The following is a 16,264-nucleotide window of genomic DNA, read 5'->3' on the forward strand; positions in this document are numbered from 1 at the left end:
CATTTGTGTCTCAAAAGATCACATTGGAAACGAAAGGACCTAAAAAGGCGTCTTGGATCGAAAAGCGTCAGAAGAGGCGGCTATAGGCATCCATGGCGAAACCTTTGAACTTCCGAGCTCTAGTTATGAAAATCCAGAACTTTTAATTTTGTCACTTGTCCACACAACGAGAACCACTCTCCTCCGATGAAACTCATTCAGCTCTCCCAATATCTATACCTGTGCAAATATGCGGCAAAATACGTAGTACATATATCACAGCAGCTTCTCGCTCAATATACATAGCTCGAATCGTCCTGAGCAATCGAGCATCCGATCCTACGGAGCGATGGCTTCGGGTCCGAGCGTTTTGAAATTTACATAATCAGCCGTAGTATCCGTAACCACCGTATCCACCGTATCCACCGTATCCACCGTATCCACCGTATCCACCGTATCTGCCGTATCTGCCGTATCCACCGTATCCACCGTATCCACCGTATCCACCGTAGCCTCTGTATCCACCGTATCTCCCGAAGCAGCCATATCCTCCATGCCCGCACACGGGAAAACCGCCTCTGAATGCGCCTAGAGCGGCGTAGGGTGCGAGAGCTCCCAATCTGAAGGCCCCTGAAAAAAAATTCCAAAAGTATTGTATTCCAAAAGTTCCTTGTAGTTTGTTCCTCGTTGAAGCCGCTTGTGCGTGGAATACTTTGCATAAGGGACACGACGCGAGTACCTCCCTCGTGAGATGACGAGAGGCCAGTCCGCCAGAATAAAGCAAGTCTTCGCGTGAATATCCATGATGATAAGTTCAGAATCAATCCGTATGCGGGATAATCGGCAGCTTTCGACTGTCTGCCAGGTCCGCGGACTTTACCGAACGTGAGACGCATCGAATCGTACGAAATTTCCAACTTACAAGCGCTTCGAGTTGTGGAGACCTGACTGTATTCCGCAAATCCAGGAGTCGTCAGGTGCAGAATTTTACGATTCCTGAGCTTCAGAATTTTAGAGTTTCACGAATTGGCATCTCCAGCACCATAGGATTGCGTACTGACAATAAATAATAATCAGTCACTCGGACTCTCAATCTGTGAGATCCGAGAAGAGCCCGAGAAGAGCCCAAGAAGCGCCCGATCTCAGTTTCGCCGTTCGAAACCGGAGGGATGGATCAATGTCATCATTGGCGAGCTCGCCACTCGCCACGGTGTAGGGGCTGATGTAGCGGGCAAACCGGCAGGCGGCAATGTTGCTTCGCGATTGAATGACGCAGACCGCGGGTCGTACGTAAGCTCGAGACTCCGTGTGATTGTGCGGATTCGGGATCAAGCGGAGAGCCGAGCGCTTGTCCCGACTTCTCAGTGTAACAACAACGAAGGAGAAGGCACAGTGAGTGAGTGAGTGAGTGAGTGACAGACGGAGTGTTCCGCTGCGGCGGCTGCCGTCGCCACCGCTGCAGCTGCCTTGTGTGTGTATACATTTCGATGGTGTTTCTTGATGGTGGCAGGCTGTTGAATGGAGTGCTAGATAGGTGACTGGTCCTCGGTGAGCGACGACAGAATTCGAGCTCATCGGCGCTTGCCGTGCGAAGGGTTAAATTCATCTTCGACGAGATTGTCTTTGGGGAGAAGATATCTTCGTCCGGGATCGGCTCGGGGCTTATCTTCGACACAGCAGGTCAGATTCGAGGCAGAGAAGACAGTGAGCATTCAACTTCCGCTTCGAATACTTCGGAACCCCAAAGGTGAGTTCTGGACCATGAACTTGTCAACTGAGCCTCGCGTGCAGTCAGCTGTTGTCCTGGATCGGAGCTCGATTCGGGATTTGAATCCCCGTGGGCCCCTCGAGCCGTCGAATTCTCGGTGTTTCTTCGTCACCGAAAATCTCTCAGAAGTCATGTTTATGTCCATCGCCTGGGAGCACCTGTTCGCGTAGGCCGATCGTCTTTTTCGGTTAAGTGCGCCGCGCCGTTCTCTTGGACGACGGCTCAGCCGTGCGATTAGGATAAGTCTGCTCCCAGATTCTCACCCCTTCAGGAAGTGTGCTCTCAAACGAAAGTCGACGTCAAACAGGCGTTGGGATGCCGAATTTCCGTTGCGAATTCCGTGAGCCTCGCTGTGGACGACGGCGGTTTCCAACATTATTTCCGACCGCTGTGCGAGAGGGCGACGTACGTCTCAACGCATTTCTCCCCTGTGACGTATTTTGCTTTCCACAACGGCGGAGTTTTGCTTCCCGCGGAAGAGGAAACGTCGATGCTAACAGATGACCGTGAAACTGGTAGAGTGGGTGGACGCAGGCTCGAGGTTTATGTTGAGGCTGTGTGGATGAGGGTTCCGATGCTCGGAACTTCGATATGGAAGCCTAGTGTTCCATGTGCCTCTATGAAGTTGTCCGCAGGGCTAATTCTCGCCCACGGAACCTTCGACGTACTATTGGGGGAACCTGGTTACAAGTCCGTCTTAATTTCCCAGTCCGTGATGGTCATCCCTCGGATCCACTGGGAAAATACTTGAGCGATTGAGAGTTTTATGGAGAAGAGCTTGGATTTCGAAAGGCAAAAAACTGAAAGGAAAAAAACGTCAGGAATGCATGGATCGACCGTCTCGCGTGCAGAGAGCATAAGCACGTGCATGCGTGTCGCCGAAGAATAATTTGGAAAGGCTACAAAAAGTACCAATCTCCCGCAAAAACGGTGATCTCCGTGTCACTAGCCCCCTCGGCGAAAACTCACCGCTCGAGGTGAAAGGCATCCTCCGCGGCATACTTCTTCCGAAGACAGACTTGAGAGAATCGATTAGCGAATTTTATGCCGCGGAAACTTTCCCCATATCTTGCGACTCCGTGGGCTCGCTCGACCGTCTATTCGAAAGTTGACTGAGCGGCTCGGTCCCAGTACCGAGGAAAGACTTGCAATGCAGTGAAATCTTGTAACACCTGAAGAACGACTGCGCCAAACTTAGCTCTGCCGCGTCTGAAACTTCAGACGCAGCAGCGATGAAATTAGCCGAATGAAATCTTGGCACGGGAGATTGGAGTGCCGGCATTTGAAAGCTTCGCTATTCCGCGAAAACACGACGCATGGATGTTTGCGTTGTGGGAGAATCACTTTCCCCTCACATCCTGATCGATCAAGGCTATCGACAACTCGCTGACTCTAGATGTCAACTAGAAACGGCAGGAGTTCATCGAGTTTGATGTCGTATCGATATATTCTCAAAGCTCAATAGCCGTGTGAAATTCGTCACAGAATATTTCCCTCCACATAGACGGAGCGAACAATTTCGAATGAGGATATTTCCTCTCGGGCATGGACAAGCTCCCAGAGGGTGTTGTGATAAGTAGAGTGAAGGGTAACGCCTTCGAGCTCACCGGCGTTTTCCACTCCGGACTACAGTTTGCGGGATTCCTGAGGTGTTCCCCTTCATACTCACGGGGTTCCGATGAGAATCGCAGTCCGTTCTCGACAGGACTCTAACAGGCGTAATTCTTCTAGAAACTGCGCGCAGGAGCCACCTTCGAGTTTGATTGAGTTTCAGGAGTTTTCGATGGCTCAATGAAGACATCGTCCGGTTTCTCGCTCCTCAGCCAATACTAGCTTAACGGGAACCGTTTCCCTTTCTCGACGCTGCTGGAAGCCGATGCTAAGCTGCCGTTACGATTTTCTTTCCGGAACGCGGATTCCCAAGTTAAACAGAGGCAGCGGGGCGTGCATTTACGCCATCGCTCGGTTCCTCAGGACCATAGCCGACTTGTCGATGACGTGATTCTCAACTTTCTTTGGGGCCGACTTGTTGTTAGGTAGGCGATTCTAGCGACCGCATGATGACGGATAAAAAGCCATGCGCCGATCGGCCGGCCGCAAAGGCGAGTTTCTCCGAGCATTCTGGTCACTGTAAGACTAATCATTCTAACACGACTGGCATTGTGATGAGGAAGGAAGAAAACTTGTCGATTGAGGCAATGGAGGCGTTTCTTCGACGTTCTCCATCTGATTCAATCAGGCCAATCGACGCTACGATCTGATTCCGTCTCGCCGACGTCTATCGATGGCTCGGACAGATCGAGATTTCCAGAATCCACTTGGAGGGGCTAGAAAGTAAAGCTCTCAATTATTGAGTGAATGCGAGATCCAGATTCCGTTGCACAGTCGACCTCGAGAGCGATCGCCGCTCTCGGTTACTGGCACTGGATTTTAGTTCTCGATCGACTGCCCTGGACAATCCACTGTCGACCGATGCGGATGCGAGAATATCCCGTGGAGCTGGAGGCTCGCGTTGGACTGTCGCAGAAATTCTCACACTCGCTCCGTGTCCGAAGACAGATTGGAGCTCCATTGTCAACGGGAATCTTCCGGAGAGCTCATTCACGCGTTGCTCTTCTCATGGACGTGGCGGCGCGCGGGTTGAATGAATAGGCTAACTCACAGTTCACAGGTTCAATGTGTTCTGTCGCGCTCCGTAGAGCGGTCCCGACGTCGTTTGAGAATAATTCAATATCGCTGTAGTTCAGAGATGCTGTCGATCGATTGCGATCACGCTCAAAATCGCTCGATGCTTCCGCGGTGCTCCTACTCGGAAAAGACATTTGGCGCCATAAGCGATTCCTGTTTTTCCAGTCCGCCACCGTTCAGCGGCGGAGCGCGGGGAGTTCTTCGTCGAAATGTTGTTAGCACAGGTTCCAATGTGGAGAATGCGTTTCATCATCTCAAGACGTTCCTTTGATGAGGAGAGATACCGTGAGGACCCTTTCAGCTGTGCATGGAAGCCAAGACGAGATCAGCTGCCTGTTCATAGCTCATGTGAACTCGTTCTTCTCGAGACAACATGAATAATAATTCCTCTGCCGCATATCGCGCTTGCCAGGTCCGTCGATCTGTCACATGGTCGTCCCGAGTTTGTCGGTCTCACGCCTCGAGACTGACTGTCTGTTATTCGATTGACCCATCACACAGCCCTCGATATCCGGACCCTCTGACTGAATTCCAGCCCGAGACCCCACGGCTCGTCTGCGCTCACTTCGACCGAATCGGTAGATGAGTGGTGACTTACTGGGTGGATGGCGAACTGCTTGTTTGGCGCTAGATGGCGTAGCGCTTGCGTGACGTCATTGGGACAGCATGCGTTTGAGAGACGATTGATACCGAAGGATCATTCGTTTTGTTGTGTGATCATGATCAAGGCAGCTGCCTCTGATCTCATTCTCGCGACTTCCTATTGTACGTGAATTGCAGCGCTGTGGCAGTGTACTGTACGAAGTGTCCCAGTTCCGAAGCTTAGTACACGATGTCGATGTACAACTTCAAATTATACTCGGCAACGACGACCGAGCTTGGAATTGTCAAGGTTCGTCAACCCCTTCACATAGTCTGAGATCGATGTATAGCACGCTGACTAGGAGGCTCTCTCCACCGCACCAGCATGAAAAGAGCTCGACTCATCCATCCCCGAAAATCTCTCGGGGCTCGTGAGAATTTCTAGCCTCCCTCGCTTTTCAAACTCCATCCGCCTTGAGACCCCTTGATCGTTTCTTTTGAGACAATTATTGCTCCGTCCTTGTACTTGAGCTTACCCGCAAGGGAGGGAAGCATCTCCGTCATCGTTCCCATCCGGGCATTGGCGTTGAGGAGCTGTCATCGTCCCTCCATTGCAGTCGAGCGGAGATGCCCAGGGCTATCGCTTCTTTATTTCGCTCGCACTCTGTTCCGGAAGGCATTAGATGATCAGTCTCCAGCGGAATCCTGTCGGGAAATGGGAGGCAGGAGTCCGTCGGCAAGGAGCCTGCCATGCGGTTTTCCGCGTTATTCGACCTTCGTGACGCAGGGATTATATTTTTACCCAAGCGGATTAGGATAATTCAATGTTTTTGCGTTGTTGTCAATGCCCTTACAATTAGCGAATAGCATTTTCCGATCCGATATCACAGAAAACGACGCGATAGCAGAGAGATACGATGAAAGTGTGTGATTTTGAATGATATCCTCAAATCAGCGCCGAGGTTCCCTTCAAGTGTAGATTGCTAGAAAAGACAAGCCTGTGTTCCCGGAAAGGGAGAGCTATCGCTCCGCATGCGCTTTATTTGCTCGGCTGTTCTCCAGAGGCGGTGCTGATACCCGCTACTCAAGTTCTGAGTCCTGTAATTCGGTCATCGCGCAATGGAGAAGCTTCTGATTGGACGCGAAAATCGAGCAAGTTCGTTCGAGATGTCGCGATCCCATTGTCGTATGGCTCCCTGTGTATTGACCTCTCTCTTGTCTGCTTCCTTCCAGATGTCGAATAAACCAAGCCGAGCAGCTCCTCCTCCTCCAGTACCTAGCCACGCAAAAAACGATCGAAACAATAACAGCAGGAATCATCAGCGGCAAGCGAGAGACGGTGTGGCTAAGATTCCAACCGTCATTCGGCCAAAAATGGTCGAAACACCAAAGAAAAAAGCTCCACCCCGGCCGCGTGAGTATTTCGACCTTTCCATATTCTGTCCTTCGAGTTACCGATGAATCCATTGAGAAAGATATGGAAAATTCCTAATCGACCTTCGCCCCTCATTATCCACCTCTACAGTCCCCGCGGGAAATATTAATGTGACATTATTCCTATTCGACATTCCAGCCCCGCCCCTCATGGATGCCTCATTTGTACCTACTAGAACCTCATCTCTGAATCGGGGCGTCCCGCCTCCGGTTCCTCCGCCGCCAATAAACAAATCCTCAAAGCAACGCGGGCTTCACATCAATACCAAAGCCCTTAGGAAAGTCAAAATTTTCGGTAAGACCGCATCCCGGCAGTCCACCCTTTACCCTTTCGAGGACTCTGTTCGTGCTATGATCGATTTTTCTAAAGAATCATGAAGGGAGCTAAAAATTGTACTTCTGGATGGCTCGGAAGGGCGCTTGATATGCTTCACAACTCGCTGCATACTGGACTCTTGGGTCTCAAGCTTCCGACCGTCTTTGAATCGTTTCTGGATGTTTCTCGCTCCGAAGTTCCCCTTCTCTCATGAGTTTCAGACTCGATTCAAGCAGGGTGGTTCGTAGACAAGTTTTCAGTCCTTCGTCGGCACCGTCGCGTCTTGTTTCGGGAGCAATCCAAGTGACGAATTCCCCTAATTCCAGGAAAATCTTCATCGAAATCGGCTTCTTCCAATGCGAACGGAGAGTTTTTCACCGCGACCATGGGGAACGGCCGCTTTGGGGGGAGCTACACCAACCAAGCCCTGTCTCAGCCGACTCGGGGGAAGAAGCAAGCTCCGATGCCGCCGGCGGGTTCCACGAATTTTTCCGCCTCACAAGTCGCTACAGGAACTTTGATAAGTTTCGATACGCCGCCGACTTCCCCAGGCTGTGTGGCGCCATCAAAAACTAATGGATCGTCTAGTGAGTTCAGTTTTAGCAACCGGGATATTCGTATAGTCGGTGAGGAGGCTGCTGGGTCTGTAGGAAATACGCGAGGGTTCCAGCAGGAGATTCTTCGCAGAGATTCCAACTTTCGAGCTTCCTCCGGTCCATGGTTCGCCCACTCGATTGCAGGTCCTGTGATATGGGTAAGGGTCTCTGGAGAGGAGATTCCAGTCCGGTCAGAGACTTCGACCGATGCGAGAACGAGGAATCAATCGATGAATTTGTTCCCTCCTCTGTGACGCACGACGTCAAGGCCGTTACTTACAAACGTTACTTACAAAACGCCCTCGTTTTCCCGGTGACTTTTCAAGCACATGAGTCCCAGAGCACATCGCTTAGAACACCGAAAATCATTGTCTAGTTACTCCACGTGCTCCGATCGAGGGACTCGCGAGACCGTAAGGAACAATAAGCTTTTCACGGATTCGCCCCTGCCGGTGCCATGGCGATGGCGACACAACATCGGGAGACTTCCGAGCACTGCTATGCTGAATTTGGACGAGCACGTGTTCTCCCTGCCCTGATCGTCGCTTGGATGGCAGGATAGAGCATGGTACCTCCACAGAGTGGTCCTTGTCTTCCTGAAATCTGAGGTTCCAGAACACACGACTTCTTAGGATTTCCTTCACATCTGCAGAGCAGCGTAGCTGTGTCGCCGGTCCGCTTTCTGCTGTCGACCGAGTCAAACGACGGGTCTGCCTGGTCGCGCTCTGGCGCTTACGTCTGTTCGACAGTGTCGAACAAAAACATCCCGAATACGTTGATTAGGCTCATGTGGACTATCTGAAACATCGATGAACGTCATCCGGGAGTCCGGGCTGTGGCCCAGGAAGTTTTAGAAATGCATCTACAGTTTTGATATTGTGCGCGTCAAACGAATACCCCACGAAACCGTGCAGCATGCAGTTCCTGAGGCGTTGTGGACTTTTCCGACAGCCGATACCCGAAGTGGTGCAGTGCAATGGAATGCTTAGAGGTATCCAGCCGAATTAAATCCTCCGCGTTTGGAATCATACTTCCCTTCCGTTCCCAAGCCCTCATTCCGAAGCACACCTAATGCGTCGAAACGTTCGAGAATCGTTGTGGATGCGGGTTTTCGATATTCGCGAGGGCGAGTTTCGTTAGAAAATCGAGTTGATTCGGCCCGCTCGGTAGCCTTCTCGAACATCTTGCTGCGATCGGCTTGCTAAGAGCGAAATCTCTATTCCCAGATGTTCAGAGTTTGCTCGATATGGACTTCCCTGAGCCGAGTAGAACGGGCGGAGCGTCGCTGTTGGACATGGATATTCCTCCGATGATCTCAACGAGTCTATCAGTGGACAATTTCGGCTCGTCGCCATTCGATCCCTTCAGAAGCGAACCTCGAAGAAAAGCTTCGCTTCCGGTCACGACCTCGAAACTCAGTCAACCCGTCATGAGAACTCCAGAAGCCCTGGGGAGAATAAGGTTGGTAGAGATCTTGTTTCGCACCTCGGAATCCTCGAGTACCTGAAATCTCAGCTTAAGCGCCGTAGAAAGGATGATTCCAAGGATGATTCTTTTGGAACCATTCCGAGGTTCTCATGTTCTCTCGATTGCAGTCAAATCCGAGAAGAATGGTCTACACCCCACGAAAACTCCCCACCTCCCCCTCGATGTCCGGCGCCGCAATTGAATCCGTTGGATACGTCCGTGGTGACCACTCAACCTTGCGCAATGGCTCTGGCTGACTATACGAATCCGAAAAAGGGAGAACTTTCTTATAGTCAATACGAGCTGATCGAGCTCTTGGCTGAGCACGACGATTTGTAAGTTCTCCTCGCCCTTTGGCGTCCCAATCAGATTTTCCCGAACAGCTCATTGAACGAATCGTGAACCGAGCCCCGGAAAGAGTTGTTTCTCGCTGCACGGGGCTCGTCGGCTCTCACTCAGTGCTATCAGGAGCGGCAGTCGCGTGGTGCTACCTGGTTCCAATTGCGGTATACATATATCCTTGAGAAATCGAAGCTCGAGCTCTCCTTCTCCTCTTAGCTATTATCTTGGACGATTGGACGATCAGGACGGACTCGTCCGTAAAGATGCCGTCGAGGTCCTTACGCCTCTCGAGGATTCGCAACAGGACTCCGAACCAGAAAGCCAGCAAGACTCAGGATACAGACATCGGCCTTCGAGTTCGACGAGCACTGGTGTAAGTTACTTCTCTCATTCTACAGGAAACGGTCAGCTAGAGACAGCTCATTTCGATTGTTTTCCTCGATGTTGTCGTCGATCATGCTATCACGGCGGGGCAAAAGTATCAAAGGATTGTCGTGCGAGCTGGCGAGTGAGTCGATGCGTCTGGGAGGTGCTGTAGAACGGACATGCCGCGCTCTAGCTGTGAATTTGGAAAACATCTGGTGCGCTCAGCTCGAGCTCACGGGGACCATTTCCGCCGGTGACTGCAAGGTTACAGTGGAAGGCTCTCTGCGGATGCGCATTTTCTCGGCGGGTTGAGTTTCGCCAGTTTCCGATGCGATTGCCATGCGAAGGCTGCCGCGAAGCTCGCAATGCTCGCGGGAATTACCGCTCATTCGACATCCTATCCGATGATGGCTGTCTGGTTCGACCAGACTTGGGCGCTGCCTACAAGACAAGGAATTTTCATTGGAGGAAAATGACCGTGTCAACCCGCTTGATAATCACATGATGGTCCGTCTTCGCGGAGTGTCGCGAACATGACTCTGGACGCTCCCTCGGGCTGAACCCATTAGGCTGCCAGACTCACACTTCCTACCGTTCCCCCGACAAATAGTATGAAAGAGCTCCACGTCGGTACACTATTCCGTTCCTCCTTCGCTCACGCTTCGGGCTGGTCTGATCCTAAGGCGCTGAGTTTTTAGGATGCGACAACTACGACGAGGGCACCGCCTTCATTGCGGCAGAAGAACGGGGTTCCTCTCTCCGATGTCAACTACGAAATTCTGAGAGGCTGCGTGTCCTCAGCAGCGAAAGCCGCGTTCTGAATGTCCGCGCGCGGAGCGTAGCGTGATTGTGATTACCGTTCAGCGGTCGCCCTCTCCCCGGCGGCGCCCGGGACCGTGTTCCTCTCGCACACGTCTCATGTCTAGGCGTTTGGTGTCGAGAAATCAAACGTAGATTCAAGAGTCGCTGAGTACGATTCATGTTGACGGCGCGGCGCTCGCAGTGCGTTTCGGAGGATGCGCTTTTTGATGTTCTAAACCTCTCTTATCTGTCCTGCTGGGAGCTTCTTAAGTGCAACCCCGATCGTTCCGCGGTGATATCAATGTCTTGTGGAAGATCGGCGATATTCAATCGCTTTTTAAATCCCTCATATTGTCGAGCCCGCGTGAGTGCATGGAGGGACCAATGAACTACGACTCTGCATAAGGATGAACTAGGTGAACGATGGTCTGCTGTTTTTGTTCGACGCTGTTTGAGCGCTTCACCTGTCGCAATCATCGGCGAAGGAGAGCCATACATACCCGTGGCCATAAGAACATTGTCGATGGTGCGTCGAGGAAAAGTATGCCGATGAGAAGAATTTCTCGTGGCGATCCGAAAATCGAAGAAAATATCGAGGATGTCAAGGCAATTGAGCCTGACTATCCCCAGTGGCCTACCTGGGTAGGTTTTCTTGACTTTGGAAATCGAAATTTTATTTTCTTTGGCTCTGTGCTTCATGTCCCTCTGTCATGACTCCAGTGAATCTTTCTTTCTGTTCCGCTCTCCATCGAATCCCGTCCGTGCCGTCGCCACCACCCGGAATGCTTCAGAATTTCTGAGTTTTCGTCAATAGCTCATCGAGTCTGCTCCACCATAGTAGATTTGTCGGCACCGTTGCCGAAAACTGCTCAGCCGGAATGCTAATAGCCTTCCAGCGAGGAGCTCTATTGGCTCCGAAACGTTTTTGACATTTGCGATGTCAAAGTTCTACAGATGTCTCGACTTTGACCATGTGCAGTTCAGCTCAACATCAGTCAGCTCGTTTGCCAAGCCGCTCCTTGGCGATGAATGGAAACTATCGGAGTCCGTCTTCTGGTTTTCGTGACTCGCCTGAAAAAATGTCGATGAAACACTTCCGCTCATTGCTATAGGGAGTCTGGAGCTTGGATCTCATCTTTTGGAATTCAGATCATTTCGCTCCTCATTTAGCTCTCTTCCGGGGTTATATTCATGAAAGTATAGGTTCTATCGGATCATCTGTGTCGAAGTCGGGCGGGAGTATGGATGCATCCCTGATGAAGCTCCTCGTGGAATGTAGCGTACCGCCTCGCTCTGGCAGTGATAATTGAACAATGCCATTGGTTCGCTCCCCGAACGGTGCCTAGCCGAGCTCACGTTCAGAAGCCCTCCTGGGTAGTCCCCTTCTCCGATCAGTATTCGAGTCCTTGCTTCCAGCCAATAATTCGGTTTACCGCCAACCCGACCCGGATTGATCTTTTCAAAATCACCAATCGTAACACTCGGGCCCGAGTTTCGCTCCTTCTTGTCATTCGGAGATCGCGAGTCGCCGGAGCAGCTTGACATTTATCCATTATTTGCTCATCTGATGTGAGTCAACGGAAAAGCGTGTGACGTAATTCTCAGATTTGATTTCAACATTCGTTTCCATGCGTTCGATTCGCTGACTGCGTGTTCTCACAGCAGTATTTGGACAATTTGTGACTAAGTCAGTCGTGCTGGAAATTCGAAGGAGTCGGGAACACAAATCCTCCATAAGCCGAGCTACGCCCTTAGACAGATTTAGATGCTTCGTTAGAAGCAGAGCTCATCGCTCGTTAGCGGAAAACTCGAATCCGGCGGAAATCGAGATCGTCCGAACATCAATAGCACGGAATCGTGCTCGACGAGCGACCCACAATAGCTACCCATCGACATGAAATTCGGACATGTGCGTCGAAGGTCATCAAGGAAATCCATTTCTCCTTTCCTTGGCTCCACGATCATCGAAGAGCGCTTTCCCTTTGCACACTACGAGCCGGCAGTGAATTCTTCTAACTCAGGAGGCTTGTTCCCTTCATCCGAGCGTGAATTGAACTTTTCGTCATCCTCCTCCCGATCCTGTCGGGATGTCAAACCTGTGATGGGGTGTCGCGCCAATGGTGTATCACAGCTCTGTACCGTCAGATGACCCGGATCTCCTGAGGCCGTTCTGCTTCGTTTACCGCCGAATAGCTTTTTGACGGCTCGTCATACTGTTGCGATCGAGTTCTGACGGATCCTATGGGGAACTGTCAGCATGTGCCGCGGATGTAGACGATCCAGAGCGGCTCGGGAGAGGGGAACTCCGCGATCAAATGCGTATCCCGAGAGCTGTGCTACAGGAACGTGAGGCAGCGATTACCGAGAAGTAATAGATAATCTAACTTCGGATCATAACGCGACTTACTTAACCCATTCTTGATGAACCTTCAGTCTTCGCCAACCCAACTCTGCAGCGCAATATTCTGGTTTTGGAATCTCTCGAGCTTTTGAGGACCTGTCGATTCTAAAGGGCTCGAGCAATTCGCAGACCCCTAACCTGACTATTGACCTAACCCGAGTTGACGGGAGATGTTCAGCAGAGTCGATGAATACTGATGACATACTTTTTTACAGGACGATAAACCCGAGACGGAGCGATACATTCATGAGAAACCCGTGGCATCGGTCTCTCCTCTCCCGAACCAGACCAGCCAGAACGAGGATTCTGAGCAAGCCATCGCGCTTTACGATTTCGCAGCTCAGCACGAGGACGAGTTATCATTCAGCGCTGGAGATCGTCTCCTGGTCACGTCTCGATGCGATCAGGATTGGCTCTATGGATGCGCACTAAAAGGTGAGCTCCCCGTCGATTGGGTTCCTTTTTGCCCTCCGGACACACTTGGTCCCTCGTTGGATCTCAGAATCATTCGACTCCTTTAGTCCGGATGCCGGAAGAATATGTGGAGTGGTCGACGCTGGATTTATTCGGAATCCGAGGATTGTGCCGTCGGAGCCTATTTGCTCGAAGGTAGCGAGGCGACAGAAAATCAGAATTCGAGTCTATCCTCCGGAGCGTTCTCACGCGAGCGGTCATCCGTCCATCCCCAAACAGAAATTGTTTGTCGCTGCGATGAGTGAGCCTGAGCGTTTCCTGTCGATGGCCAATGCAGTCTGCTCATTTGTTCCATTCATTAACACGAATCCGGACCATTGCTGAGCCGCGTTCGGCTAATCGTGAGTTGTGAATTTGAGAATGATCCTGTGGAATACTACTGGAATCCTATGAGTCCCGAAAAGTCTGAATTCCGACAGGATCCGGAACGCGATGTCGAATGTTCCGCCCGGATACGGATCATAATCAGCTCGCTGAAAGAGAAATGTCTGTCCATACTACGAAAAGTTCAGGCCATATCGCAACGACAACATATTTACTGCTTCGAGGCTATTAGCGTTCTTTGCTCAAAGGCCGATCGTTCGGAAACCGCGTTGCTCCGAACACCGTGCGATTCGATGACTGATCGGCCGTTAGCTGCTTGATTCATTGGCTGTTTCCTCTTCTTTAACTTGGTCACGAATTGCTTACTTCCGAATGCGCGACCTACTCGATATCCGAGTGCGCGACGATAGCGGCGCGACGGACTATCTACGACTGACCTAGTGCCGGTATCGGTACGAGGGAGCCGCTTGATTCTGGGGCCCGGCGAGGTTAACCGGTGTTATACATCAGTAGGTCTGGCTTGATTCCGGAGTTCCGAACGGAGTCCAGCTTCCGATGTCGAAATTCTACGCGTGCGCTCTCCTCGTTCGGTGGATTGAAACTATTATTTTCGCAGACTCGAAATACGGTATATTCCCGGCGAGCTTCGTCCAAATTGGTTCCGAAAGCGGCTCCGAAACTGAATCTCTCAAAGAAATAGAAAGCAATTGTGAAAACCTCGATGGAGCTGAGGGCGCGAAGAAACCGATCCAAACGACGACTAAATCATCGGACGGTCGACCCGTAATCGCCATTTTCGCCTTCTCTCCGGAGCAAGAGGGCGATCTCGGATTCGAGGTGAGGAACAGAATTCTCGCCGAACGATGCACTCTGCTCTCTGCTGAGTCTCTCGGATCGAATCTGTGGATTTTATCTGAGCCTCCCACGAGTGAAATACCTGAATTGCATCGAATAACGCGAGCTAATTGACAACCTCGATTTCTAGGAGGGAGAAACTATAAGTGTGCTCTCACGGATCAACAAGGATTGGTTGATGGGGAGGAACGCGAGAGGTGAAGTTGGTCAGTTCCCGGCAGGTTTCGTCCAACTCACGGACACGACGAATTCCCAAAATTCGACGGTGAGATGTGGATCCTGATGCCAACCATGCTGTATGCGTGACGCATGGGCGAGCGACGCTTTCTCACCCTCAAACTAATTATCATTAGCAATAATAAACACTCCATATACCAGCATTGGCAGAGATCAACATTCAGTTTTCTCCGCAGACTCTCGCCGACTCCAACGTTTATGTCTGCATTTTCGACTTCGAGGCCCAACAAACGGATGACCTCACCATCAGAGCTGGAGATAAGATACGGGTGAGCAGCGCAGCGAGTTTTTGCTTGTCCTTCCGAATTCGTCGTTCCGGCACTCAGGTACTTCTCCGGTACTCATACTTCTGCCTTGCAGGTGACGGAGAAAATTTCGGAAGAATGGTGGCAGGGTCACGTCTTAGGAGACAAACGTGAGGGAATATTCCCTTCGAATTTCGTCGAGCCCTTATAGAAGCTCATCAATGCAGCGAGCGAGATTACCTGGAACTCATCGATTCCTGCCCGTGATCGAAGTCTGAACACTCTCGCCGGTGCTTGAAAAAAAAACCAGGAGATTCTACCGAGTTCAGCGGCAGCAACCGAGTTGAGAGCCGATCGCGTTTTGTCGACCACAAAGCAATGCGTGGATTCAAGTGTCAAAAACCCCTAGCGATGATAGTCAGAGCTCTAGAATCATGGAACTGTTCGATACCTCTCCCATTCTCGCAGGCATGCATATCTTCGTTGATTTATATCGATTGCATAGTGATTGTTCAGTGGTGTTCGCGGAGAAGCCAGTCGATCCTCCGAACGAGAGAGAAAGTTTGTACCGGAGGATGTCTACAATTACTCTCGGATAGTGGGTTACCCCTGTGATCGGCAGAGTGATAATAGGGTTTCGATGACGGATTATTCTTTTTTACGATCATTCTACAAATTGGGGATCTAAGTCAATACATTGCCGGATAGAAACGTTGTACATTCATAATTTTAGGAAGAATCGCATACGAGATAATGAGTCAACCGGCACGAACCTCTGCGAAAAGAAACCTCAGCGTGTCTAGAAGCCTCGTAAACGACGCCATAAACGTTCACAAGCTCGGATCCTATAGGTAGAGAAGTCGAAGAATAAAGTTGGAAGATGATCGAGAGAAGCGCCGTGATGTTCGTTACCCTGAATTCCCCCAGCTGTCTCCAGGTAGGAGCTGGAGTGTAAATTCCGAATCTTTCGATGCCGTCGAGGAACTCGGAAACTTGAGCGAGAGGAGCTCCGAGGTCACAGCAAAAAAGTCATTCAGTGAGCCGTGGGCGGCCCTCGCAGCATCAGACCGAAATCGAGGTTCAGGGAAGCGAGCTTTCAAGCGTGATTTTTCTTCTGAGACGGTTATTCATGATACCCATGGCATAGGCTGTCGAGAGGAATAGGCTTCAGAAAAAGGATAGGGTCATGAAAAAGAGATCGGTCCCTGGAAGAGGAACAGGTTCTTGGAACAGCTTTAGGCTCCTGGAGAAGGAATAGGTTCCTGAGGAAGGAATAGGTCCCCGGAAAAGGAATAGCTCCCTGAAAAAAGAATAGGGTCCGGAAGGAGGAATAGCTTCCTGAAAAAAGAATAGGGTCCCGAAGAAGGAATAGGTTCTTGGATTAGTACA

General features: G+C 50.9%; 2 protein-coding genes across 2 annotated transcripts; both read left to right on the forward strand.

The window, feature by feature from the left end:
- The first annotated feature begins 5,221 nt into the window (after positions 1-5,221).
- LOC100898035 (protein ENL) lies at positions 5,222-10,359 on the forward strand. The gene is made up of 8 exons (XM_003743485.1): positions 5,222-5,327; positions 6,251-6,431; positions 6,591-6,746; positions 7,094-7,354; positions 8,590-8,824; positions 8,959-9,165; positions 9,389-9,545; positions 10,237-10,359. Exons 1-8 carry the CDS (start codon positions 5,268-5,270, stop codon positions 10,357-10,359), a joined length of 1,380 nt encoding a protein of 459 aa, XP_003743533.1. The 5' UTR covers positions 5,222-5,267.
- A 382-nt stretch (positions 10,360-10,741) lies between these two features.
- Positions 10,742-15,768, forward strand: LOC100901260 (SH3 domain-containing protein 19). Its single transcript, XM_003743428.1, has 6 exons — positions 10,742-10,981; positions 12,956-13,175; positions 14,155-14,375; positions 14,524-14,658; positions 14,807-14,899; positions 14,991-15,768. Exons 1-6 carry the CDS (start codon positions 10,763-10,765, stop codon positions 15,084-15,086), a joined length of 984 nt encoding a protein of 327 aa, XP_003743476.1. The 5' UTR covers positions 10,742-10,762; the 3' UTR covers positions 15,087-15,768.
- The last annotated feature ends 496 nt before the right edge of the window (positions 15,769-16,264 follow it).

Source organism: Galendromus occidentalis, unplaced genomic scaffold (assembly GCF_000255335.2).
Source record: "Galendromus occidentalis unplaced genomic scaffold, Mocc_1.1 scf7180000077446, whole genome shotgun sequence".
Classification (NCBI taxonomy): Eukaryota; Metazoa; Arthropoda; class Arachnida; order Mesostigmata; family Phytoseiidae; genus Galendromus; species Galendromus occidentalis.

Coding starts and splice junctions, on each gene's coding strand:
- LOC100898035 (XM_003743485.1), top strand. CDS start 5,268: ATGTCGATGTACAACTTCAAATTATACTCGGCAACGACGACCGAGCTT. Junction 5,328..6,250: donor CCGAGCTTGGAATTGTCAAG/GTTCGTCAACCC, acceptor GCTTCCTTCCAG/ATGTCGAATAAACCAAGCCG. Junction 9,546..10,236: donor CGAGTTCGACGAGCACTGGT/GTAAGTTACTTC, acceptor CTGAGTTTTTAG/GATGCGACAACTACGACGAG.
- LOC100901260 (XM_003743428.1), top strand. CDS start 10,763: ATGGTCTGCTGTTTTTGTTCGACGCTGTTTGAGCGCTTCACCTGTCGC. Junction 14,376..14,523: donor AGGGCGATCTCGGATTCGAG/GTGAGGAACAGA, acceptor CTCGATTTCTAG/GAGGGAGAAACTATAAGTGT. Junction 14,659..14,806: donor CGAATTCCCAAAATTCGACG/GTGAGATGTGGA, acceptor TTTTCTCCGCAG/ACTCTCGCCGACTCCAACGT.